We start from the raw sequence: 21,890 nt of genomic DNA on the forward strand, positions 1-21,890 counted from the left end.
CTTAGTGCACTCCTTGTGCGCGGCTGTTGGGCGCCAGAGAAAATTCTGGGATTCTATTAAGTAGGCCTTTCAAAAATACTTTCATACTTACAGTGTCAGCTTTACTCTTATTTCTACCCCTCTATCACTTCATTTTAGTTTAAAACATTTACCTGTTTGTTTGTTTAACTCTAATATCTTTTTAAATATGGATAATCTTCCCTCAAACATTCCTGTTGTCTGTGGGCATCAACCATGTAAGCCCTACAGAAGTCCTGCTTGTCTGCGACCTATGGAACGCCTTAGATATTTCTCTGGTCCCCATCAAATAGTTTCACTTAATGCTAACACTGCTTCATTAGACTTAGTGACCAATCAATTAAAATAGGCTTAATTAATATTCGTTCACCTCAAAACTAAATATCATTACTCAAAGATTTAATAGTTCAAGATTCTTATAATATATTATGTTTAACCGAAACATGGCTGACTGAAGGGAAAGACAGCTTATCTTTCTTATACTTGTCCTCCTGGATTCTCTTTTCTTTACAACCATCCGCCGCGCTAAAACGTGGAGGTGGTTTAGCAGTGATTTTCCATGATTCGATAGCATTAGGCACTGAATATTCTCCAGCAAACTCCTCAATTGAATTTTCATCCACTTTCTCACTTTCAGAGGTAGGCCAAAGTTTAGACGCGCTTCTCCTCTATCTATCCCCTCCAATTAATCGTGAAAATTTCACTCAACTACAATCACTTTTGTTTGACTTTGGTTCTTCTTCCTTAAATCCCTCTGATTCTTGGTGATTTTAACATTCACTTTGATGAACTCACTAAAAATTACACTAAAGAAATTTTTCCTACATCAATCAGCTTAGATTATGTCTGCTACTAACAGAACCAACACACCAAGGCCGGACATACAATTGATATGGATTTTATTCCTCTTCTACAATCAGCAATTATCTGGCAGGACCCAGCCTCCCAGTACCATGGTCAGATCATTACCTAGTCCCTATATATATACTAACTTCATCTAGCAAGGTGCATACAGTTCCCCATACTGTTACATATAGAGATTACAACAATCTAATCCTTAAAACTCAATTACCTCCGCTTTTAAATACTAAACTTTTCTGACCTAAAGGGCATGCTCTTTGGACGATCACCTATCCCAATGGAAATTCATCCACAAAACTCTATTAGATGAATTAGCACCGACTCAAATAAGACTTATTTCAGTACGGGAAACAATCAAACCCCTGGTTTACGGCAGAACTTGTGCTATGAAAAAGCAGCTTCGTTCCTTAGAATTGCAGGTGGAGAAAAGATAAAACCCAGATCATCTCAAATACATAAAGAGCTTTCGAAAATTTATAAAGCAAATATAAATCAGGCAAAAATGAAATATTACCTCAGGTCTAATTTTGAAAGCAAAAACGTCTCTGCGCTTTACTTCTAATTTAAAATCAGTTACCAGAAAACAAAATCAAATTACCAATAACCTTGCCTACTGCCCAAGAACTTGCCAGCCTACTTCAAAGACAAGGTTGATAACATTAGAAACAATCTCACCGTAAATCGGCATCCCATATTAGATCAGGACCAAAACTGACTCAAGATTATCATTATCTTCAAAGTGCTCGCAATTTAATCTCCCAAATCTTACTGAGATTGAATCCCTTATTAAAACTATTAATATTAAAGGTTCCAAGCTGATTCAATCCCCCCTTGCATTCTCAAGCGTTACTTCCTCAATTTTCGGTCTTTTCATTCCTTACGTTAGTTAATGAAAAGGTCATTCAAAAAAGCATAATGCCCTAAGAATGGAAGGAATCAGTTATTCATCCCATTGTCAAGGATCAAAAAATTAGTTCTGAAGAAAAATCTAACTATAGGCTAATTGCAAATATCCCCTTCCTGGCAAAGTTGACTGAGAAGGTGGTATTTAATCAAGTATCTGAGTTCATAGGAAAAACGAACATCTTACATCCAAACCAAACAGGTTTTAGACAATATCACTATACTGAACATTCTTTGATCGGCATGTCCACATCTATACTTTACTTCTTGGACCATCATACATCTGTCCTTTTGATTTCCATTGATCTCTCATCAGCGTTTGATACAATTGACCACAATCTTCTTAGGTTTAAATCCTACTTTGATAATCGTTCTTCAGTTGTGTCTTTCAATAATACAACTTCTGAAAGTTTTACAGTATCATACGGTGTTCCACAAGGGTCTATTCTTTCACCACTTCTGTTCAATATTTTTCTCGCACCGCTTATGACTCTCTGCCAAGTTGCATTCGCCTACGCCGATGATATTCAGCTCTTACATCCACTTGATCCTACTAACTCTCTTGAAACAATAGCAATCAACAGGAAACTTGAGAAGATTCACCAGTGGCTTGATACTAACAGATAAGCCCTTAATGTTAACAAAACAAATGTTATGTTCTTTCCCTTATCGTCCCATTTCTATTAAGGGTACCACTTTACAGACGATAAGTAACATCAGAATTTTGGGGGTTATGTTCGATGATAAACTAACCTATCATAATCACATCAGCAATATTGTTTAAATCCACTTTTTTTAGACTTCGTCAAATCCGATCAGTCATCTAAATTTCTATGTCCGAAATCTCATTAACATACTGATTCATTCATTGGTTATCTCAAAAAATCGATTATTGTAATGCCCAATTCAATGGGAATAGCCCAAAATGAAAGTAGACGTCTACAGATTATTCAAAATGCTTCGATAAAACTGATAATGAAAAGCTAAGAAATTTGATCATGGTCACTTCCCCTTCTTAAGAAAAGCACACTGGCTCCCAGTCGCACATCGTATACAGTACAAACTAAGCCTGCTTACCTTTAAGTCCCTGTTATAAAAACCATGGCTTTCATTTACAAATCTTTGATCCTCTATACTCCACACCAGATTACTCAGATATATTGATCAACATTTATTAGTTATTCCTTCACTCAAAATATATAATACACGTGGCATTTATTTTCTCTGTTTCGGCTTCGCAAACATGGAATTCCCTTTCCATTTACTTTAGAGAAGAAAACAATCTAGATAAATTTAAGAGCAAATTAAAAAATGTTTTCTTTTCAGGGATCCCTTTGATACTTAAAACAGTCCTAATTGGGAGTTCCATTCCATCTTTATAACCTCTTTAAGGTTCATTGTTTATTCCCTCCCCTATTGTCTTTTACCATAATTGTTCTCTTTTCATCAGCAATATGTAGTTCTTACCCATCCTTTCCTTTCGTTTCCAACATAATTCGTACTGTTAGTACCTTATCTATGTTATACATATACAGTCTGTTTAATCTGTCTGTGTTGATGCCCTTTTAATTGTATAGGTTGAAGTAGGAATACCAAAAGGAAAGAGAACCATAGCGACAACATTCAACTTCAAGAAAGGAAACTACGAAGCAATGAGGGAAATGGTTAGGAAGAAACTTAGGAACACTTCCAAGAAATGGCAGACGGTAGAATATGCCTGGTCTTTTCTCAAGGACACGGTGAGCGAGGCGCAAAATCTGTATTTCCCCAGATTCAGAAAGGGGTGCAAAAAGAGTCGAACAAAAGACCCATCGTGGATAACTAAAATAGTGAAGGAAGCGATAGGCAATAAGAAAAATTCATTCAGGAAATGTAAAAACTGAGGAGAACTGGAAAGAGCACAGGAAGTATCAAAAAGAATGTCACCGTGTGGTTCGAAAAGAGAGTATGAAGAGAGGCTAGCCAGGGAAGCACAAAATTTCAAACCGCTCTTTAGATATGTTAAAGGGAATCAGCCGGCTATTGAGAAGGTGGGACCGCTGGATGACAGAGACAGGAAGGGAGTGGTGAAGGAGGAGAAAGAAGTGGCGAAAGACTTAACATGTTCTTTCATCTGTATTTACAAATGAAGACACAAACAACATACCTGAACAAATCTTCAATGGAGATCAAGCAGAAAAAATTAACATCCATGGAAGTGAGGCCTTGAAGACGTACGCAGGCAGATAGAAAAATTAAAAACTGACAAATCCCCGGGTCTAGACTGAATCCATCGAAGGGTTCCAAAGGAACTAAAGGAGGAAATAGCGGAACTACTGCAGCAAATTTGCAATCTATCCCTGAAAAACAGGCCTGATCCCGAGGATTTGGAAGATAGTCAACGTTACGCCCATCTTTAAAAATGGATCAAGAGGTGACCCGGAACAACTAACAGACCCGGTGAGTCTGACCTCGGTTCTGGGAAAATGGCTAAGAAGCACTGATAAAAGACAACATCAATGAACGTTTTGAAAGAAACAAACCTGATAACCAGCCAACATGGATTCTGGAAGGGGAGATCATGCCTAACAAACTTATTGCACTTCTGTGAAGTAATTAACAAATAGATGGACAGAGGAGACCCAGAGGCATCATATATTTAGATTTCCAAAAAGCCTTTGACAAGGTAACCCCATGAACTACCTACTTCAGAAACTGAAGAACCATGGGGTGGAAGGAGACGTACATAGATGGATCAGAAATTGGTTGTCGGGTAGGAGTGAAGGGCCACTACTCGGACTGGAGGAGGGTCACGAGTGGTGTTCCGCGTGCTTGGTGCTCGGACCGCTGCTATTTAATATATTTATAAATGATCTAGAAACAGGAACGAAGTGCGAGTTAATAAAACTCGCGGACAACACCAAACTATTTAGTGGAGCTCGGACTAAAGAGGTCTGCGAAGAATTACAAAGGGACTTGAACAAACTAGGGGAATGGGCGACGAGATGGCAGATGAAGCTCAACATTGAGAAATGTAAAGTACTACTTGTGGGAAGCAGAAATTAGAGGTACAGCTATACGATGGGAGGGATGTTATTGAATGAGAGAACCCAAGAAAGGGACTTGGGGGTAATGGTGGACATGACAATGAAGCCGATGGCACAGTGCGCAGTGGCCGCTAAGAGAGCGAATAGAATGCTAGGTATAATAAAGAAGGGTATTACAACCAGAACGAAAGAAGTTATCCTGCCATTGTATCGGGCAATGGTACGTTCGCATCTGGAGTCCAATATTGGTCGCCGTACCTTAAGAAGGATATGGCGATACTCGAGAGGGTTCAGAGGAGAGCGACACATCTGATAAAAGGCAAGGAAAATCTTTCATACACTGAGAGATTGGAGAAACTGGACTCTTTTCCCTGGAGAAGAGGAAACTTAGAGGGGATATGATAAAGATCATGAAGGGTATAGAGAGAGTGGAGAGGGATAGATTCTTCAAACTTTCGAAAAATAAAAGAACAAGAGGGCATTTGGAAAAGTTGAAAGGGGACAGATTCAAAATGAATGCTAGGAAGTTTTTCTTACGTGTGGTGGACACCTGGAATGCGCTTCCAGAGGGCGTAATATGGCAGAGTACGGTATTGGGGTTCAAGAAAGGATTGGACAATTTCCTGTTGGAAAAGGGGATAGAAGGGTATAGATAGAGGATTACTGCACAGGTCCTGGACCTGTTGGGCCACCGCATGAGCGGACTGCTGGGCACGATGGACCTCAGGTCTGACCCAGCGGAGGCATTGCTTATGTTCTTATGTTCACTCAGCCATTTGATTTTGCTTCCACAAACTTGACTGTCAAGTCCAGGGGTTATTATGAAACAGTTTATTGAAAATCTTTAAGTCATCAATACACAAATGAATCTATCAAGATGATGCAAAGATCACAATTTTATCCGCCAGTGCTGATGTGCAGCTGAAAACTTCCTCCAACTGCTTTTCAAACCCATCTGCGGATTCAGTGTTCATCGACACGACACGAAGCTCTGCATCCTCTAGCCTGTGACCTATCTCACAGATTTCATCCCAGCAGAGAGAAGTTCAGTATGAACTGTCTTAATTGTCTGCTTTTATTTCTAGCATCCAGTCCTTAATTTTTGCGTGAAGGCCCCCCTGATGACAGCCCAGGCCTTGATCTCTCCAGTGGATTCATTTGTCATCTTGTCACGTGGCATTTGTTTGCTGGCTGTGCTGCTATAAAAGAACTCTGTAAAATCAAAGGTTTTGTGCTTAATACTCATAACCACTAGACCCACGGGTATCTCAGCTCTTCTAGGACTACAAGTTTCTCAAATTTAAGGCAGGGAGGCAGGTGATGATGGCAAATTATTGCTAGTAGAGAACGGTGCCAATAAATCAAGCGGCCATCACAATGATGTGAAAAGAGAACTATTTCATCTCTCTTTCTCTTTCCTTCACTTCAGGCAGACCAGACATAGGCGGGGTCCAGTGTCCTCTTTTTGTTCATTTCAAAAATATGGTAACCCTAGCCATAGGTGCTTCTTTTTTTCTTGAATTCTACTCCTGGGATTGTCACCTGAATCCTCTATTTCTCTTCTAGGATCAGTGGAAGCCTCTTACCCTTATTATCCCCTTCTGAGGCCTCCCCTTGCTCCTGACTTTTTAATGTACTAATTGCCTACAGCCTGGCTAGGCCCACTCTTACTATTGGAAGCTAAGCAGGGTCAGGCCTGGCTAGTACCTGGATGGGAAGCCGCCTGGGAATGCCAGGAGTTATAGGTTGAGGGGCCCTATGTTGGGCAGCAGAAACATAGTGGAGCCATTACAGGATGGATTCCTTACTGTGCATGTTGCCATGAGTCAGTGGCTAACATGATGGCATGAGCCAGCCATCAAAATTGGTATTGCTTTATTACAGTGCCCTAAGTAACTCCTGCCATCACATGTCTGCTGGTATAATGGCTTAGGCAGCCAAAGATAAGAGACTGATTGCCTTTAGCTTGGTATTTGCACAATTAATGTGCCCTCTAATTGAGGTCTTCTTCTATTACCTCAGTATTAAGGAGACCCCTCCCAATTCTGAAAAGTACAAGATGGCATAATAGGATCACATACAATATTCAGTAGAATCACTTGAGGTCTCTACCTTCTACACATTAGAGAGCTCTACATTTATATTTATCTGTATTGATATTTGATTAAATGCTTTTCAATAGTGATCCATCAAGGAGCTATGCAAATACAAAAAGCTAAATTACAAAACAATCAATTCAAAACAAAATAACCCCTGTGAGAAAGAAAAAAAGAGCTTTCTCCAGTAACCAAGAACCCTGCAATATTATCAACATCCAGAAGCCTATAACTATTGTAGATGGTACTGAATGTTTGCTCAAAATACCAGGTCGTAAGCCCCATTTCATCCTGTTTTCATTATTGATTTTGCAGGATATAACAGCACTGAAGATGGATGGGTTGCATATAATGACTCCGAATACTACTTTAACTCGAACAGTGTCCCAATGGAGAAGGCTAGGGAGTATTGTCAGAAGAATGCCAGTGATCTTGTTGTGATTGATAGCGAAAGTGAAAGAAAGTTTCTCTGGAAATATGTAAGAAAAAAAATGTATAAATGTTTTAACATGGAATAATATGTTAGGTTTGATTTCAGAAAATAATTCACAATAGTAATGGACTAGCAAAAAACTTTTAAAATTATATTGTATTTTTCTATTTTTATACAAAAGGTGCTGATTTCCCTTTTTATTTCCCAATGATAATTTTTAGAGGATATTTAACTATGTCTGCATTGACTTGGGAACCTAAATGAGCCAGATTTCAAAAGTATTTGTTATAATGGCTCTCCCAGTTGTCAGCCTGTGCTTGTAGTTCCTGGGAATAATTTCTTATGGGTTTAGCAAAGGGCTGCCGACAAGTTCTTGAAATCTCAGTGGGCCTCATTAGTCTGCATTCACACAACCAAACTGTAGTTTTTGGTTTCAGTTTTGGGTGAAACCAGAAGATAAATTTCGGCTTTAATTTCCGTTCCAGTCAAAAGTAGTTAGACAGTTTCGGTTTCAGATGAATTGGAAAAAAGCAGTTTTGGTAGGCCTTTAATTTTTAATGATAAATGGATGGTCTCATGGCCAAGCAAATTAATTCGTTTGTCACATCTGTTAAGAAATCAAGTATTTTCTTATTTTTTTTTCCAAAAGCGTTGATGATGCAAAACAATTTGGGTGATGACTTACATTAAGGCATATATATAACTCATATGAGCATAGTGTTAGTGCTTGAATTAAAGAAAAATTGAGCAGAAATGAGGCAAAATTAAGGGTTAGCACACCTGTCCGTAAGACCATCCAAATATCCTGCAGTTTCCTCTGATGAGGCTCCAGTACAGGTTTTTATTGTCTCACCCTGACTTAGTTTGCATTAGAATAGAGATAGGACTAGGCAGCCAGAAAAGCTCTATTTCATCCTGTTTCCCTTGTCATATGGGAGAGTTTTCTTTTTGTTTGTATTCTCCCTCACCCCACCCCGTTCTTGTGTCATCATGGGAGGGGGCACAAAACAAAAATGTTCTGGCACCCTTCACCCAGCCCTCACTGCCTCTTTTCCCCATGATCTAAGGCCCCCTCCCTTCCGGACCTCCTCCTCTACTTCCCACAGATCTACCTCAGTACCTGGTGATCTAGCAAGGGATTATTTGGGCAGAGGTGATGCCCATTCACTCCTTATGGCCTCAGTTATGTTAGTATTATATGAAAGAAAATAGGTGCCTACATATAGAATAGACTCCTAACACATTCTACTACTAATCATTTCTATAGCACTACATTTTATGAAGGTATTTTAAGAACATAAGAATTGCCGCTGCTGTCTCAGACCAGTGGTCCATTGTGCCCAGCAGTCCGCCCTGAGACTAGTTTTACCTGAGTATGTTCTGGTTCAGCAGGAACTTGTCTAACTGTATCTTGAATCCCTAGAGGGTGTTTTCCTCTAAAACAGCCTCCAGAAGAGCGCTCCAGTTTTCCACCACTTTTTTACGTTTGTACGGAATCGATCCCCTTTTAACTTTTAGAGAGTGCCTTCTCGTTCTCCCTACCTTGGAGAGGGTGAACAACCTGTCTCTATCTACTAAGTCTATTCCTTTCATTATCTTGAACGTTTCGATCATGTTCTCTCTCAGTCTCCTCTAACAGAAAAATCCTCTCTTGCTTGTGCCTGAGTATTATGGACAGACACAGTGTTGCAATGTGAATTCTGTGAAACTGATGTTTGCACTGGTTGAGATGTTTTGGGTTCTCTGCTGCCATCTGGTGGTTGTTTAGGCTCACCAGAAACTGACCATACTGGGCATGTCTGAAAATCATTGAGTCCAGTGACATCACAGGGAGTGGAAGTAGACCTTACTGGGTGTGTCTGAGAGTCAGGAAGTATCCTGTTCTCTGCTGACCTGCCTGGGCAAAGCTGAAGCCGTGGGCTGCTTTCCCCCCCTTCACAAGATGCGAAAAGCAAAGATTTATCAAAGCAGGGCTTGGCACTGACTAACAAATCATCCACAGCAGAAGCGGAACGCTCCGGCAAACTCTACCCCACCTCCCACCCCTTCAGAGCTGAAAGTCAAATGGGCGGCGGCTCTGGGCACAGGGACAGGCAGTGGCACGGATGTAGCAGGCAAAGAGAGAGAGTCAGGAGTTATATACTCAAGCTCAGGCAGTAACTCAGCTACATTGCCAAGAAAAGTGAGCAGAATATGAAAGAAAATATCCCAAAGCGGAGACACAAACCTGTCATCGGTACAGAAGGCAAAGATAGAATGAGCAGTGGATTCCAAAGCTGCTAACCTGTCCTTAAAGGGTAACCAGTCATCTGGCAAAATACAGTCTTTCGCTATCAGAGCAAAAGAATCATTAAACTGGCTAGCGGCTGATAAGAGCTCATCAATCGTTCACATGATGACAAGTAAAATAAACACAGCAAAACTAGAACAAAATAAACCGTTGCGATGGTCACAGAGATGTAAAGTAGGAACACAGAAGCCCGGACGATGCCCCCAGTTGTAGAAAGATTTATGGTCCACTAATCAGTTACATAAACAAATACGTGCCTGTTAGTTTTCTAGGGAAGATCATAATATCTCATCCAGGTTCAGCTATCTTTGCCTACTTACACGACACCAGACCCAGGCTAATGAGAAATACTTTTATTATGAAAATAGAAAAATATAATTCAAAAGCCAGCAGCAATAACTAAATATTGTTCACAAAATATCCGATTACATATATGAAACTCAGTACATAATTATCACTCTAAATAATTCCTTATAATAATAATTCCTGATTAGCAGCAATCTATTACCACCAAGAGTAGCTTCACTTCTCCTTATCCCAAACCACAATAGGATTCATTTATTTAATCCCAGCTGATAAGATAATAGAATTCCATATTCTCACCATCCAATTAGGCCTTGGCACAAAATCAGGTGAAAGGGAAGACGTGTTCTACTCAGCACTGAAGATAAGAATTCTTTTGGTATCGGAACAAGAGTTCGTCAGCCACTGGAGAAGCTGTAACGTAGGTTGGCAGCAAAGTTTTCCTTTATGTGATGGAATCCAGATCTGTTCAAAGGTCTGGTTCTCACTCTCAGGCAGAGAGTCACAAGAGGTAACTTTTCAGGTCTTAATTATTATAAAAGAAGTGCATGGAGAACACCTATGATAAGATGTGAGTTCACCCACATCCTAACACAGACTAAATTATAAATAGCACGTTTCACTTGGATCTCGTCAGATGACCTCCCCGGATCAATCCAGAAACAGAACTTAGATGAATAGCCTTTCTGTATAGAGTCTCGTACAATCTGGGAGACAGAGGTGCTTTCGTTAGATAAGAAACACAGGAGCAATTCCTCCCCCAAGATTCTCACAGGCTAAGCATGGAGGCATAGCTGGATGTCCTTGACCAGAATACAGTTCTGGTATATACCCAGAATGCATCAGGCAGAAACAGCAAAGATGTGTTCTTCTTTCTCTTCTGGCTAGATTTAGGCTGGAATGATTTCTTGCAAACAATGGTTCAGGCTTGATGATGTCAGAGAGGCCTAACCTTCAGGTGCAAATAAGGAAACACCCCTACAGACCGGCTCGCTCTTGTCTATCTGCCTGTTTACTCCCTCGAAGAAGTGCATCAAGTTCATCAAGCAGGATCTCCCCTTACTGAAGCCGTGCTGGCTGGTCCTCATCAGATTGTGTCCATCAAGGTGATCAATGATGCGGTCCTTTATCAGTTCCTCTACCATCTTTCCTGGTACTGAGGTCAGACTCACCGGTTTATAGTTTCCTGGATCTCCCCTCGATCCTTTCATGAAGATCGGCGTGACATTTACCACTTTCCAGTCTTCCGGAATCCTTCCCAATTTGTTTGACAGATTGGCTATTAGTTGAAGCAGTTCAGCTATAGCTCCTTTCAGTTCCTTGATTACCCTCGGATGGATGCCATCAGATCCCGGAGATTTATTGTTTTTGAGCCTATCAATCTGCCTGCATACCAATTCTAGACTGACCATCAACCCTGTCAGTTTCCTGTCCTTGTTTCCTGCATATAGCCTGTTGGCTTCCGGTATGTTGTGAATATCTTCTTCGGTAAATGCAGATACAAAAAATGTGTTTAGTTTGTTGGCGATGGCTTTGTCCTCCTTTAGCGCTCCCTTTATTCCATGGTCATCCAGCGGCCCCACCGCTTCTTTCGCAGGTTGTTTCCCCTTAACATATTGAAAGAACGGCTTGAAGTTTTTCGCCTCCTTGGCTATTTTTTCTCATAGTCTCTTTTGGCCCTTCTTACCACCTTGTGGCACTTGCTTTGATGTTGTTTATGCTTTTTTCAGTTTTCATCCGTTTGTGACCTTTTCCATTCCTTGAATAAGGTCTTCTTGTCTCTGATCGCTTCCTTCACAGCTACAGTGAGCCACGCCAGTTCCTTGTTCTACTTCCTCTTGGATCCCTTGGTGATATGCAGTATATATAGATTGAACGCCTCGGTGACCGTGTCCTTAAAAAGGGACCATGCTTGCTCTAGCGTTTTTACAGTGCTTATCCTCTTCTTAATCTTTCTTCCCACCATAAGTCTCATCCCTTTGTATTCCCTTTTCAGAAGTTCAGTGCCATGGCCAATGTTCTGGATTGATGTTTTGCCCCTGTGTCCCAGCGTCCCTTCTACTTCTATACCTTGCGCTGGTCCTCATAGTCCATTTAGAATTAAGTCCAGAATTGCATTTCTTGACAAGTTGTTCCAGGAAGCAATTGCCTACAGCATCCAGGAACTTGGTCTCTCTACCACAGCCGGAGGTGCCTAGGTTCCAGCATATCTTCGGATAATTGAAGTCACCCTTGCAGTTGCGTTTAATCTCATCCGTTATCTCTCCATCAATTTCTTCGGACTGCCCTGGGGGTCGGTAGTAAATACCGATCTTCATTTCCGTTCCTTTGTGTTCCTGGGAATTTTGACTCCATAGAGACTCTACCTTATTTTTCGTTTCCGGCGTGTTCTTTCCTATAGACTCAATTCCTTCTTTGATGTATAGGGCAATACCCCCACCTTTTTGACCTACTCTGTCTCTGCTGTATAGTTTGTATCCCAATAACAGTGTCCCAGGCATTTTCCTCGTTCCACCATGTTTCCATGACTCCGATGATTCCAAGGTTATCTTTTTGTGCCATAGCTTCTAATTCCCCCATGTTGTTTCTTAGGCTTCTTGCATTTGTGTACATACACTTGAGTTTGCGGCCTGTTACTTTCTTGCAAATTCTTCCCTCTTGTGTCCTTTTTGATCCATCAGAATTTCTATCTTGCCTATGATCTGGTGAGTCTTCCCCAGAGGATACCGTGCAGGAAGACAATGGGTATACCGGTTCCCGAACCATCGACTCTTGGTCGACTGTTGGCTTTCCCCTTCTTCCTAGTTTAAAAACTTCTCAATTTCTCTCTTGATGTTGCTTGCGAGTAGCCTTGTTCCATATCTGCTGAGGTGGAGTCCATCCTTCCTGAATAGCTTGCTTTTACCCCAGAATGTTGTCCAGTTGCACATGAAGTGGAATCCTTCTTCCTCACACCAGTGCCTCATCCATATGTTGACTGCTTGCAGCTCCGTCTGCCTCTTTTCATTTGCCCTGGGTACCGGCAGGATCTCCGAGAACACTACGCTTTGCGTTCTGGTTTTCAGCTTCCCTCCTAGCATCCGGAACTGGTCCTTCAGTCCTTCCCTGCTGTAGCTCCAGTTGCTCACGTTGTTTGTCCCCACATGGATCACCACCACCGTATCTTCTTCTACGCTGTCGATGATCTGTCGATGCGGCTCACTATGTCTTCTACCTTGGCTCCCAGTAGGCAGGTCACCAGCCGATCCTGTCTTCCTCCCGCTATGTGGCTGTCGACTTGTCTGATGACAAGTCGATCGCTGTCCTCTCTCTCTTCTCTTGCCTCTCTAGCCGCAGGTATATCTCCCTGGTGTATTACCATCTCTCCAACCGTAGGTCTGTGTCCTCCGTGCACTTCCATCTTCCCTCATCCTGGCGTTGGCTTGCACTAGATTCGTCTTCATGTGGGTTTCCTCCGCTTTTTCCAGATCTCGCTGCTGTGTGGTTGTCTTCCAGGTGGTCCTCACTCCTTGTGGGTGTATTTTGGCAGTCCTACTGTCGCTGGTGATTTTCCATGGCCTCCCTGTGTCTTGACCTTCTCTGTCTCTCTGTCCTCCTACTCCACTGCTTGAAGTGCTTCTAGTTCCAGGAGTCTGACTTGTTTCTTCAAGATCTCCAGTTCTCCGCATCAAGTGCATACATAAGACTGCCTCCCAGAGGGGAGGTAGTCATACATATGGCAGACAGTGTAGAAAATTGGGTAGCTCAACTTCCTGCTTTTGCCTGTTACTTCCATCGTTGTCTGCTTGCTGGTCTGTTGTGTGAAGTGGCTTCTCCCTGCTTCCTTATACAGCGTCCTCTGCATCTGTTGTGGCTGTCCTCTTCATCTGCTGTGGCTGTCCCCTTTCTCTTCTTCAGTGACTCGTCCCTTCTTAAGGCCCTTCGCAAAGGCGCACTCGCTAAGGCGAGTGCCTTTAACGCTCGTCTTTGATGTTGGCTCCTCCCCTTTTAAGGGGGAGCTCCAGTGGGTGACGTTGGGGGGTGGGCAGAGCTAACTCTCGCTGCTGCCCAGTGGCGTACCTATGGTATGTAGCACCTGGGGCACATTATTTTTTGACACCCCCCCATGTAAAAAAATATTTTTTATAATAACCATGAAACGGAATAAATGGTCAGAATAGAAACAGGCAGTGAAAATTTTCTTTTATTGAACTTCATATATGTAACCATTGTTCCAAATATAACATAACATAAACTTCTGGCCACTTCATTTTTAAGCTTAGAGCTTTCCTTCCAAACAGAGACCTTGTCAAATACAGCACAAGGTAACTTCACAAGGACTTAGCTGTGCAGGAAATGTGAATCTTCTCATACACCCACCATATAGTGCAAAAATGTGCAAAGATCTGGTTTTTTTCTTTCAATCACTACATAGCCTAATGCCACACAAGCAGCGCTGTTATAAACATATTCTGAAGGTCAATGCTAAGGTTAACAAAGTTTCCTTCCTTGGACCACAAGGAGATACTGACAAACCACTGGAAGAGATCCAAAAACAACTACCCAGGCACAACACCCAAAGACCCACTCAGTTGTGAACCAGTTGAGTAGAGTGGACTAACTAGGGGGTGGAAATGGGCCCGGAGTTTGCTCAGCAGAATTTCCCAGACCACCTCTTCCTCTCAACACATTGACATGCTGCCACCACCACCACCACTAGGAACACCTCATCGGGTAGGCCAGCAATGCTTCTAAACTTTATAAAACACATTATTATATTTTCTTATAAAAAGCGCATATTTTAACTGAACTCTCTGACATCTTCAGCCTTGCCATTCACAAAAATAGAAGGAAGAAAAGTTCCCATTTCCTGCTGTCTCATGTCCCCGGCCTATACAATATTTTTTTTCTGCAGACCCTTCAAAAGTCTGACCAAATCCTCGTTTCACTTGCATTATAAAGTACTGTGGATGCCATCTCTCCCCATTCCCAGGTCCTAAAGTCTAAGACAGTAGCACAAACTAGTGCTGCCTGATTAAGGAAAAAAATTTTAGATTCGATTTGATTCAGCCTATTGAATTGGTTTTTCGATTTGATTCAATTCGATTTTCCTGCCCAATTGGGTGTATTTTTCAAACATCCTGGTGGGTTTATTTTATAGCTTTTTCACCTAACCACACTGGTGCTGTGGTGTAAACAAAATAAAGAAATCCTAGCTCACATTTGCGGTCTAACACAAGCTCTGGCAGGATACACTTTTCAAATCTGACATATTGTAATCACAAAACAGAAAATAAAATTATTTTTTCTACCTTTTGTTGTCTGGTCAATATTCAAATCTTGTTGGTCCCAGGCTCTGGTTGTCTTGCTTGCCAGGGTCTCCTTCTTTCTTCTTTCTCCGTGCTAACCATCCATCTGCCATCTCTGTCTTCCCCTTCTGTTACCCGTCACTCCCCTGGAGGTCTGGCATCTTTCCTTTTTTTTCATCTCCATCCACAGATTCAACTTTTCTCAACTACCCTTTCATCCAGCATCTCTCCCTCCTTCCCCACCACCCCAGGGTCAACCATCTCTCCCTTTCTCTTCCCAACTCCTCCTATCCAGTATCTCTATTCCCCCTCTCCACACCATCCCTTGTGTCCAACTTCTCTCCCTTACTGTTCCTTCCCTCCCTAAATCCCATTATCCACCATCACTCTCCAACTCCTCTGTTTGTAGACCCATTATTTCTTCCCCCCAAAGTCTGGCATATGCACGTATCTTTGAACCCCCCTTCCCTCCCTGCATGTACTTCTATACCAGGACCACCCCTCCCCGGAGGCCTGTCCCTCCCTGAAGGCCTGTCTCCCCTCGAAGGACTGTACCTCCCCCCGAAGGTCTGTCCCCCCCCCGAAAGGCCTACACCCCATCCCTGAAGGCCTGCACCTCCCCTCCAAAGGTCTGTCCCTCCTGAAGGCCTGCACCCCCTGAAGCCTACACCACACCCCTGAAGGACTGTACCTCCCCCTGAAGGCCTACACCCCCCTTCCAAAGGCCTGCACCCGACCTGAAGGCCTACATCCCACCACTGAAGGCCTGCACCCCCCCCAAGGACTGTACCTCTCCCCCGAAGGTCTGTCCCCCCTGAAGGCCTACACCCCATCCCTGAAGGCCTGCACCTCCCCTCTGAAGTTCTGTCCCCCCTGAAGGCCTACACCCCATCCCTGAAGGCCTGCACTTCCCTCCTGAAGGTCTGTCCCCTCTGAAGGCCTGCACCCCCCTGAAGGCCTACACCACACCCTTGAAGGCCTGCACCCCCCTGAAGGACTGTACTCCCCCCTAAGGTCTGTCCCCCCCGAAGGCCTGCACCCCCCCCTGAAGGCCTACACCCCACCCCTGAAGGCCTGCACCCCCACCTGAAGGCCTGTTCCCCCCGAAGGACTGTACCTCCTCCCCCCGGAAGGCCTGTGTGTTCCCCTCTGGCCTCCCGCGCCTCCCTTTACCCGATTGCGGCAGAGAGCAGCCTGCAGAAAGGATCACGGGTACTTTAGCTATCCTTGCAGGTTGCCATAGGCCTCAGGAGCTGTCGTCCTTCTGCCGCGGTCCCGCCCTGCCTCTGACGTTGGCTCCTCTCCTTTTAAGGGGGAGCTCCGGTGGGTGACGGGGATGGGCAGAGCTAACTTACCGCTGCCCCCAGTTCTCTCTCTGCTCCCTTCTGCTCTTTCTCCCCCTCTTCTCTCTCTCTCATTTGCCTGCTTTTCTTCCCCTGAAAACTCTTGTCTTGTCTAGTATGGGTTTTTTTTATACCTGGGACTTTCCCAGGGCCACAGGGGTCTGCAGTGGAAATTGAACCCAGTTCCCCTAGATCACAGTCTGCTTCACTAACCATTAGGGATACAGAGGGAGGAGCTTAAGGTCCTGATTGGCTCAGACACCTAAGGTATCTGAGCCAATTAGGGCCTTAGGCCCCTCCCCGTGCATCACATGATGCACCAAGGAGGGGAAAGACCGCCATTTTGGATTGGCAGGTCTTGGAGCTGGAGGGACTGAGCATCCCTCCTGTTCTCTTCACACAAAGGTACTGGGGGAGGTTGGGAGGAGGTTTGTGGGAGCATTCGGTGGCAGGAGGGAGTGGGGAGAGTGGAGATGGATTTGGTGGTGGGGGGTTGCCTGGCATGTAGGAGCCTCCGTTGGCAGGAGAGAGTAGGCATCCCTCCTGCCATTTTTGCTACAGGGGGGGGGTGAGTTCACAGGGCAAGAGGGAATGGGAATCCTTACTGCCGTTTTTGCTGCCTTAGCGGGAGGAGTCGTTCCTTAGTGCCGGCTCAACCGGTGGGGGGGGGGGGAGGGGAGTGATGTTGGAAATGGCTGTCATTAGCAGCGGTGGGGACTCTTTTCTTTTCTTTTTTTTAATGAGACAGATACACCCAGAACATCTGTATCCATTAAAAAAAACCCAGGTTTCCTGCCCCAAACAGCTGAGTGGCAGGAGGCTGCTTCGGGGCTTCCCCTGCTGGTTCTGAACATGTGTAACAGTTGCACTAACAGTGATGCATTGGACAGGAGAGACAGGGATTATGGCGAACCTCTGCATAAATCATTTGCATGCAAACCTGTTAGTGCATTGATAGTTCTTTTGAAATTGGCCAAAAATTGGATCGCTGCGGACCCATGCAGTATTATCGACTTTGTTTAGTGCATCTAGCTATCAGGCCCTAGGCATATGCCTAGTTTGCTTAATCCCATCCTACTTGGACTCCCCATCATCCTGTGGACATTCATAAACATATGCATACATATGGATAAACAGACAGATGAACAGATTAAAACCTCCTTCACAAGAGATACTCTTGCTTTTGATAAACATGCCTAAAAAAGTGGTTCTGTATTTGGACCCTCCCGATCCCTTTTTTCCACTCACTGAATCAGGTTCAGTTGAAAATTAGATGAACTTAAAGTGCACATAATTTGACAGTTTAAATCGGGTGCCTTTAATAATTCCCCTCTATATTAGAAAATGTAGATTTTATTTCAGAGATTGTCTTCAGCAAGCTTGGGATGGGGCTGGGGTGAAGCTCGGCTATAGTTCAACAGTGATTGACACCTATTGTAGAAAATGTGAAATACCAAAAGAAGGCAGATGCCAACTGCATGCAAAAAATCATCCTAGGAGGGATTTCTAGAATTAAATTGTAAACTCTGTAGAGAAAGGTTTGTCTCTTCATGGTTAATGCAATGTATAGTGCTGTGTGTGTCTGACAGCACTATAGAAATAAGTAGTAGTAGTAGTAGAATTAGAAAAAATCAAAAGCTCAGTAAGAAGGGTTTTCACATGCAAGTGTATGAGTTTCCAGAAGGAGCCATTGCTTGTAGTCTCTGGGCAATGACTGTCATTGTATTGGCTGGGCTAGATAAGATAAATATTTCACCCCCCCTCCAAAAAAAAACAAAAAACTGTACGGTGAGAGACAATGAAAGTGTTTTTTATTTATTTATTTATTTACATTTATTAGCAGCTCACAAAATTAAACATGTGCAATATGAACAAAAAATAAGGCCAAGACAACAAAAGGGCTAGATTCACCAAGCATACCGATCAAGTTCCGACCACTTTGCGACCCGGTCCCCATTCACTAACTTTCCTCTGGATCCAATTTCAATCTGCACATTCAAATGAGGGGAAGGGTATTCAAAAGTAGGAAGGCAGCAATTCACAAAAAAAATGAAGGAACACCGACTGGGCTGGCCGATCACAAAAGAAGCGACTGCTGTGGACCAGTCACACATATCCCTGCTGACTCTCCTATGGGTCCCCTGAAAAAGCAACTAGACAGCTGAGGCACATCTCCTGCTCTCTGCCACCCCGGCTCTCCTGCTCTCTGATGCCCTTCCTCGCAGTGCGAGCCCGTGGTTTAAACCCGTAGATTTAAAGCATGGGCTGCACTGTGGGGGGAAGGGTGGCAGAGAGCAGGAGTGTCAGGGTGGCATGGACTTCCATTTCGGTTTCTGCCTCCCAAACTATTAGCCTGACGTCACGCTGGGCACACAAGTGACAGTCTGCAAATCAGTAGGGACCTCAGCTGGAAGAGCTGGTGTGTGTTTCGAAAAGGTTGCTGAACACGTTTTTGAAAAATGAAGGCAGAGAGTGCATGTTTGTCGGAAGAGGCCGTGCAATTTGTGATGGTCAAATCTGAATATCAAATAAGACAAAGCTGGGAGCAGCTGTCATTAGGCAAGGGGCCTAGCATTGGTGAGCTGTGCTCTGTTAATTCTGGTTTTACCTTCTGTCGCAGCTGAAGCATTCTGGCACAGCATGGTGTGTGTTTCATTGACATGCTTGACATGGCTTACGACAGTAGGGGTATATAGGCCAAAAGTTGGAACATTTTGTTCTTTTTTTTAAATACATTTTTTTTTTCACATTTTGGGACAACTTATTAAATAGTTTGTAATGCATGTTCCTTTTCGATACGATTGTATGCGTGCCACTTTCCATTACCATTGCTTAGAAAAAGTGCCTACTTTTTATAAGCAGAGTATTCTATTGTGAATAGAGTGATCAGGAAAAACCCACAATTTCAGGGGGGAAGGGTTCCTGTTGTTTTGGGACTACAAAGGTTGGAACATTTTCCTGCAACAAGTCGGCAGCACTCGCACACCGGGGGGAGGGAAGGAGACCCGCTGCCGTCCCTTTCTCTTCCCCTTCGCTGCTTCAGCGTTAAAAACTCCCTGCTCCCAATTATTTTCAGGGCAATGAAGAGGTATGTGAATATAGCTATCTGAAAAAGTTTGAGCAGAGAGCAGGCACAGACCATCTACAGGCAAAGAAGATGGTCTGCGCATGCGTCGGGATTGCTCAGTAGCGATCTGTGCTGTCGGTGGGGAGCGTTCCTCTGATCGCCCTCATTTGAATATTTGTCCCATCATAAATTGGTCGACCTGCCATGGATCGGACACAGATCGGTCACTATCGGGCAGGTTAGTGAATTGGGTCCAAAGTCTGTAGACTGATGTAGTAGAGAATGAATGTTTATCGTGAAGTGTGAAAAAAGCAACTGGTATCTGGTCGAGATGCAAGGCTAAAAGGAGTCAGGCAGGGCTGATTTAACCATTTGACTAGGTGAAGCTCTGGCCTTTGGCACCGGTGATTAAGAGTGCCAAAATACCCAAACTTTGACCTCACCTGGTTTTATGGCTAAGTCTTTTCTCCCTCCCCCTCCCCACATGCCAATCCAGTCTCTGCCCTATTACCAGTGGCGTACCTAGGGTATGTGGCACCCGGGGCCCATCATTTTTTGACACCCCCCCATGGAAAAAAATATTTTTTGTAATGACCATGAAACGTAATAAATGGTCAGAATAGAACAGGCAGTGAATAATTTTCTTATATTCCAAACATAACATAACATAAATTATGTCTGAATTGTCATGACATCAGAAGTACATATGGAGTAGTTGCAGGTGATGTTTGGGACAGTTCTGATTGTGTTAGAGTTCGGTTGTTATGTGTTTTTTGAATAGAAAGGGCTTTTATTTTTTTTTGAAGGTTCAGTCTATGGTCGATTGTCAATTGGTTGTATGAGTTGGGGGTCGAGTGTTGTTAGCTCGAATGGTTAGGAGGTTGTCGAACAGTTTTTTTCTTTCGACGTTTTTTGATTGGAGGGTGTGTGAATGGTGCGTGAGTTCTCCTATGTCTGTTTGAGGTGGATTGAATTATTTAGCTGAAGAAATTAGTTACCCCCATCATCCCACACACATTAATTCTCTTCCATTATAAAAAAAACATTGATAAGTTCCCAGAAAAAAAAATACATTAAAATAAAAAGTGAAAACAAAGGCCCCTACAGATGAGAACATAACATAAGAATAGCCTAACTGGGTCAGACCAATGGTTCTATCATGCCCAGTAGCCCATTCTCATGGAAGCCAATCCAGGACACTAATAACTGGTCAAAACCCAAAGAGTAGCAACATTCCATGCTACCGATCCAGGGCAAGCAGGACACTTCCCCCATGTCTTAATAACAGATTATGGACTTTTCCTCCAGAAATTTGTCCAACTCTTTCTTAAAACCAGTTACACTATCTACTTTTACCATAACTTCTGGCCATTTCATTTTTAAGTTTAGATCTTTCCTTTCAAACAGAGACCTTGCTAGATGTCAAATACAGGGGGACAAGGTAACTTCACATGGACTTAGCTGTGCAGGAAATGTGAATCTCCTCATACACCCACCATATAGTGCAAAAATGTGCAAAGGTCTGTTTATTTCTTTCGATCACTACATAGCCCTAATGTCCACACAAGCAGTGCTTGTACAAACATATTCTGTAGGTCAATGCTAAGGATAACAAAGTTTCCTTCCTTGGACCAGAAGGAGATACTGATAAACCACTGGAAGAGATTCCAAAAACAACACCCAAAGACCCCACTCAGTGTGGTGAACCAGTTGAGTGGAGTGGACTAACTGGGGGGTGGAAATGGGCCCGGAGTTTGCTCAGCAGAATTTCCCAGACCACCTCTTCCTCTCAACACATTGACACGCTGCCACCACCACCACTAGGACACCTCACTGGGTAGGCCAGCTATGCTATAAACTTTATAAAACACATTATTATATTTTCTTATAAAGCACATATTTAACTGAACTCTCTGACATCCTCAGCCTTTCCATTCACAAAAATAGAAGGAAGAAAAGTTCCCCATTTCCAGCTGTCTTATGTCCCCGGCCCGTATACAATATTTTTTTTCTGCTGAACCCTTCAAAAGTCTGACCAAATCCTCATTTCACTTGCATTATAAAGTACTGAGGGATGCCATCTCTCCCCAATCCCAGGTCCTAAAGTCTAAGACAGTAGCGCAAACTAATGCTGCCAGATTCAGGAAAAAAAAAATTTTGATTCGATTCAGCCTATGAATTGGTTTTTTCAATTCGATTTTCCTGCCCAGTTGGGTGATTTTTTTCAAAACTCCTGGTGGGTTTTATAGCTTTTTCACCCCC

At 43.2% G+C, this 21,890-nt stretch overlaps 1 protein-coding gene across 1 annotated transcript in view; it reads left to right on the top strand.

The window, feature by feature from the left end:
• MRC1 (mannose receptor C-type 1) overlaps window positions 1-21,890 on the top strand; it is a 239,932-nt gene that overhangs the window by 131,370 nt on the left and 86,672 nt on the right. Inside the window, 1 exon segment of the mRNA XM_033932883.1 lies at window positions 7,220-7,383. Within this exon segment, the coding sequence (XP_033788774.1) occupies window positions 7,220-7,383 (164 nt within the window).

The sequence above is a fragment of the Geotrypetes seraphini genome, chromosome 2 (assembly GCF_902459505.1).
Source record: "Geotrypetes seraphini chromosome 2, aGeoSer1.1, whole genome shotgun sequence".
NCBI classification, from domain to species: Eukaryota; Metazoa; Chordata; class Amphibia; order Gymnophiona; family Dermophiidae; genus Geotrypetes; species Geotrypetes seraphini.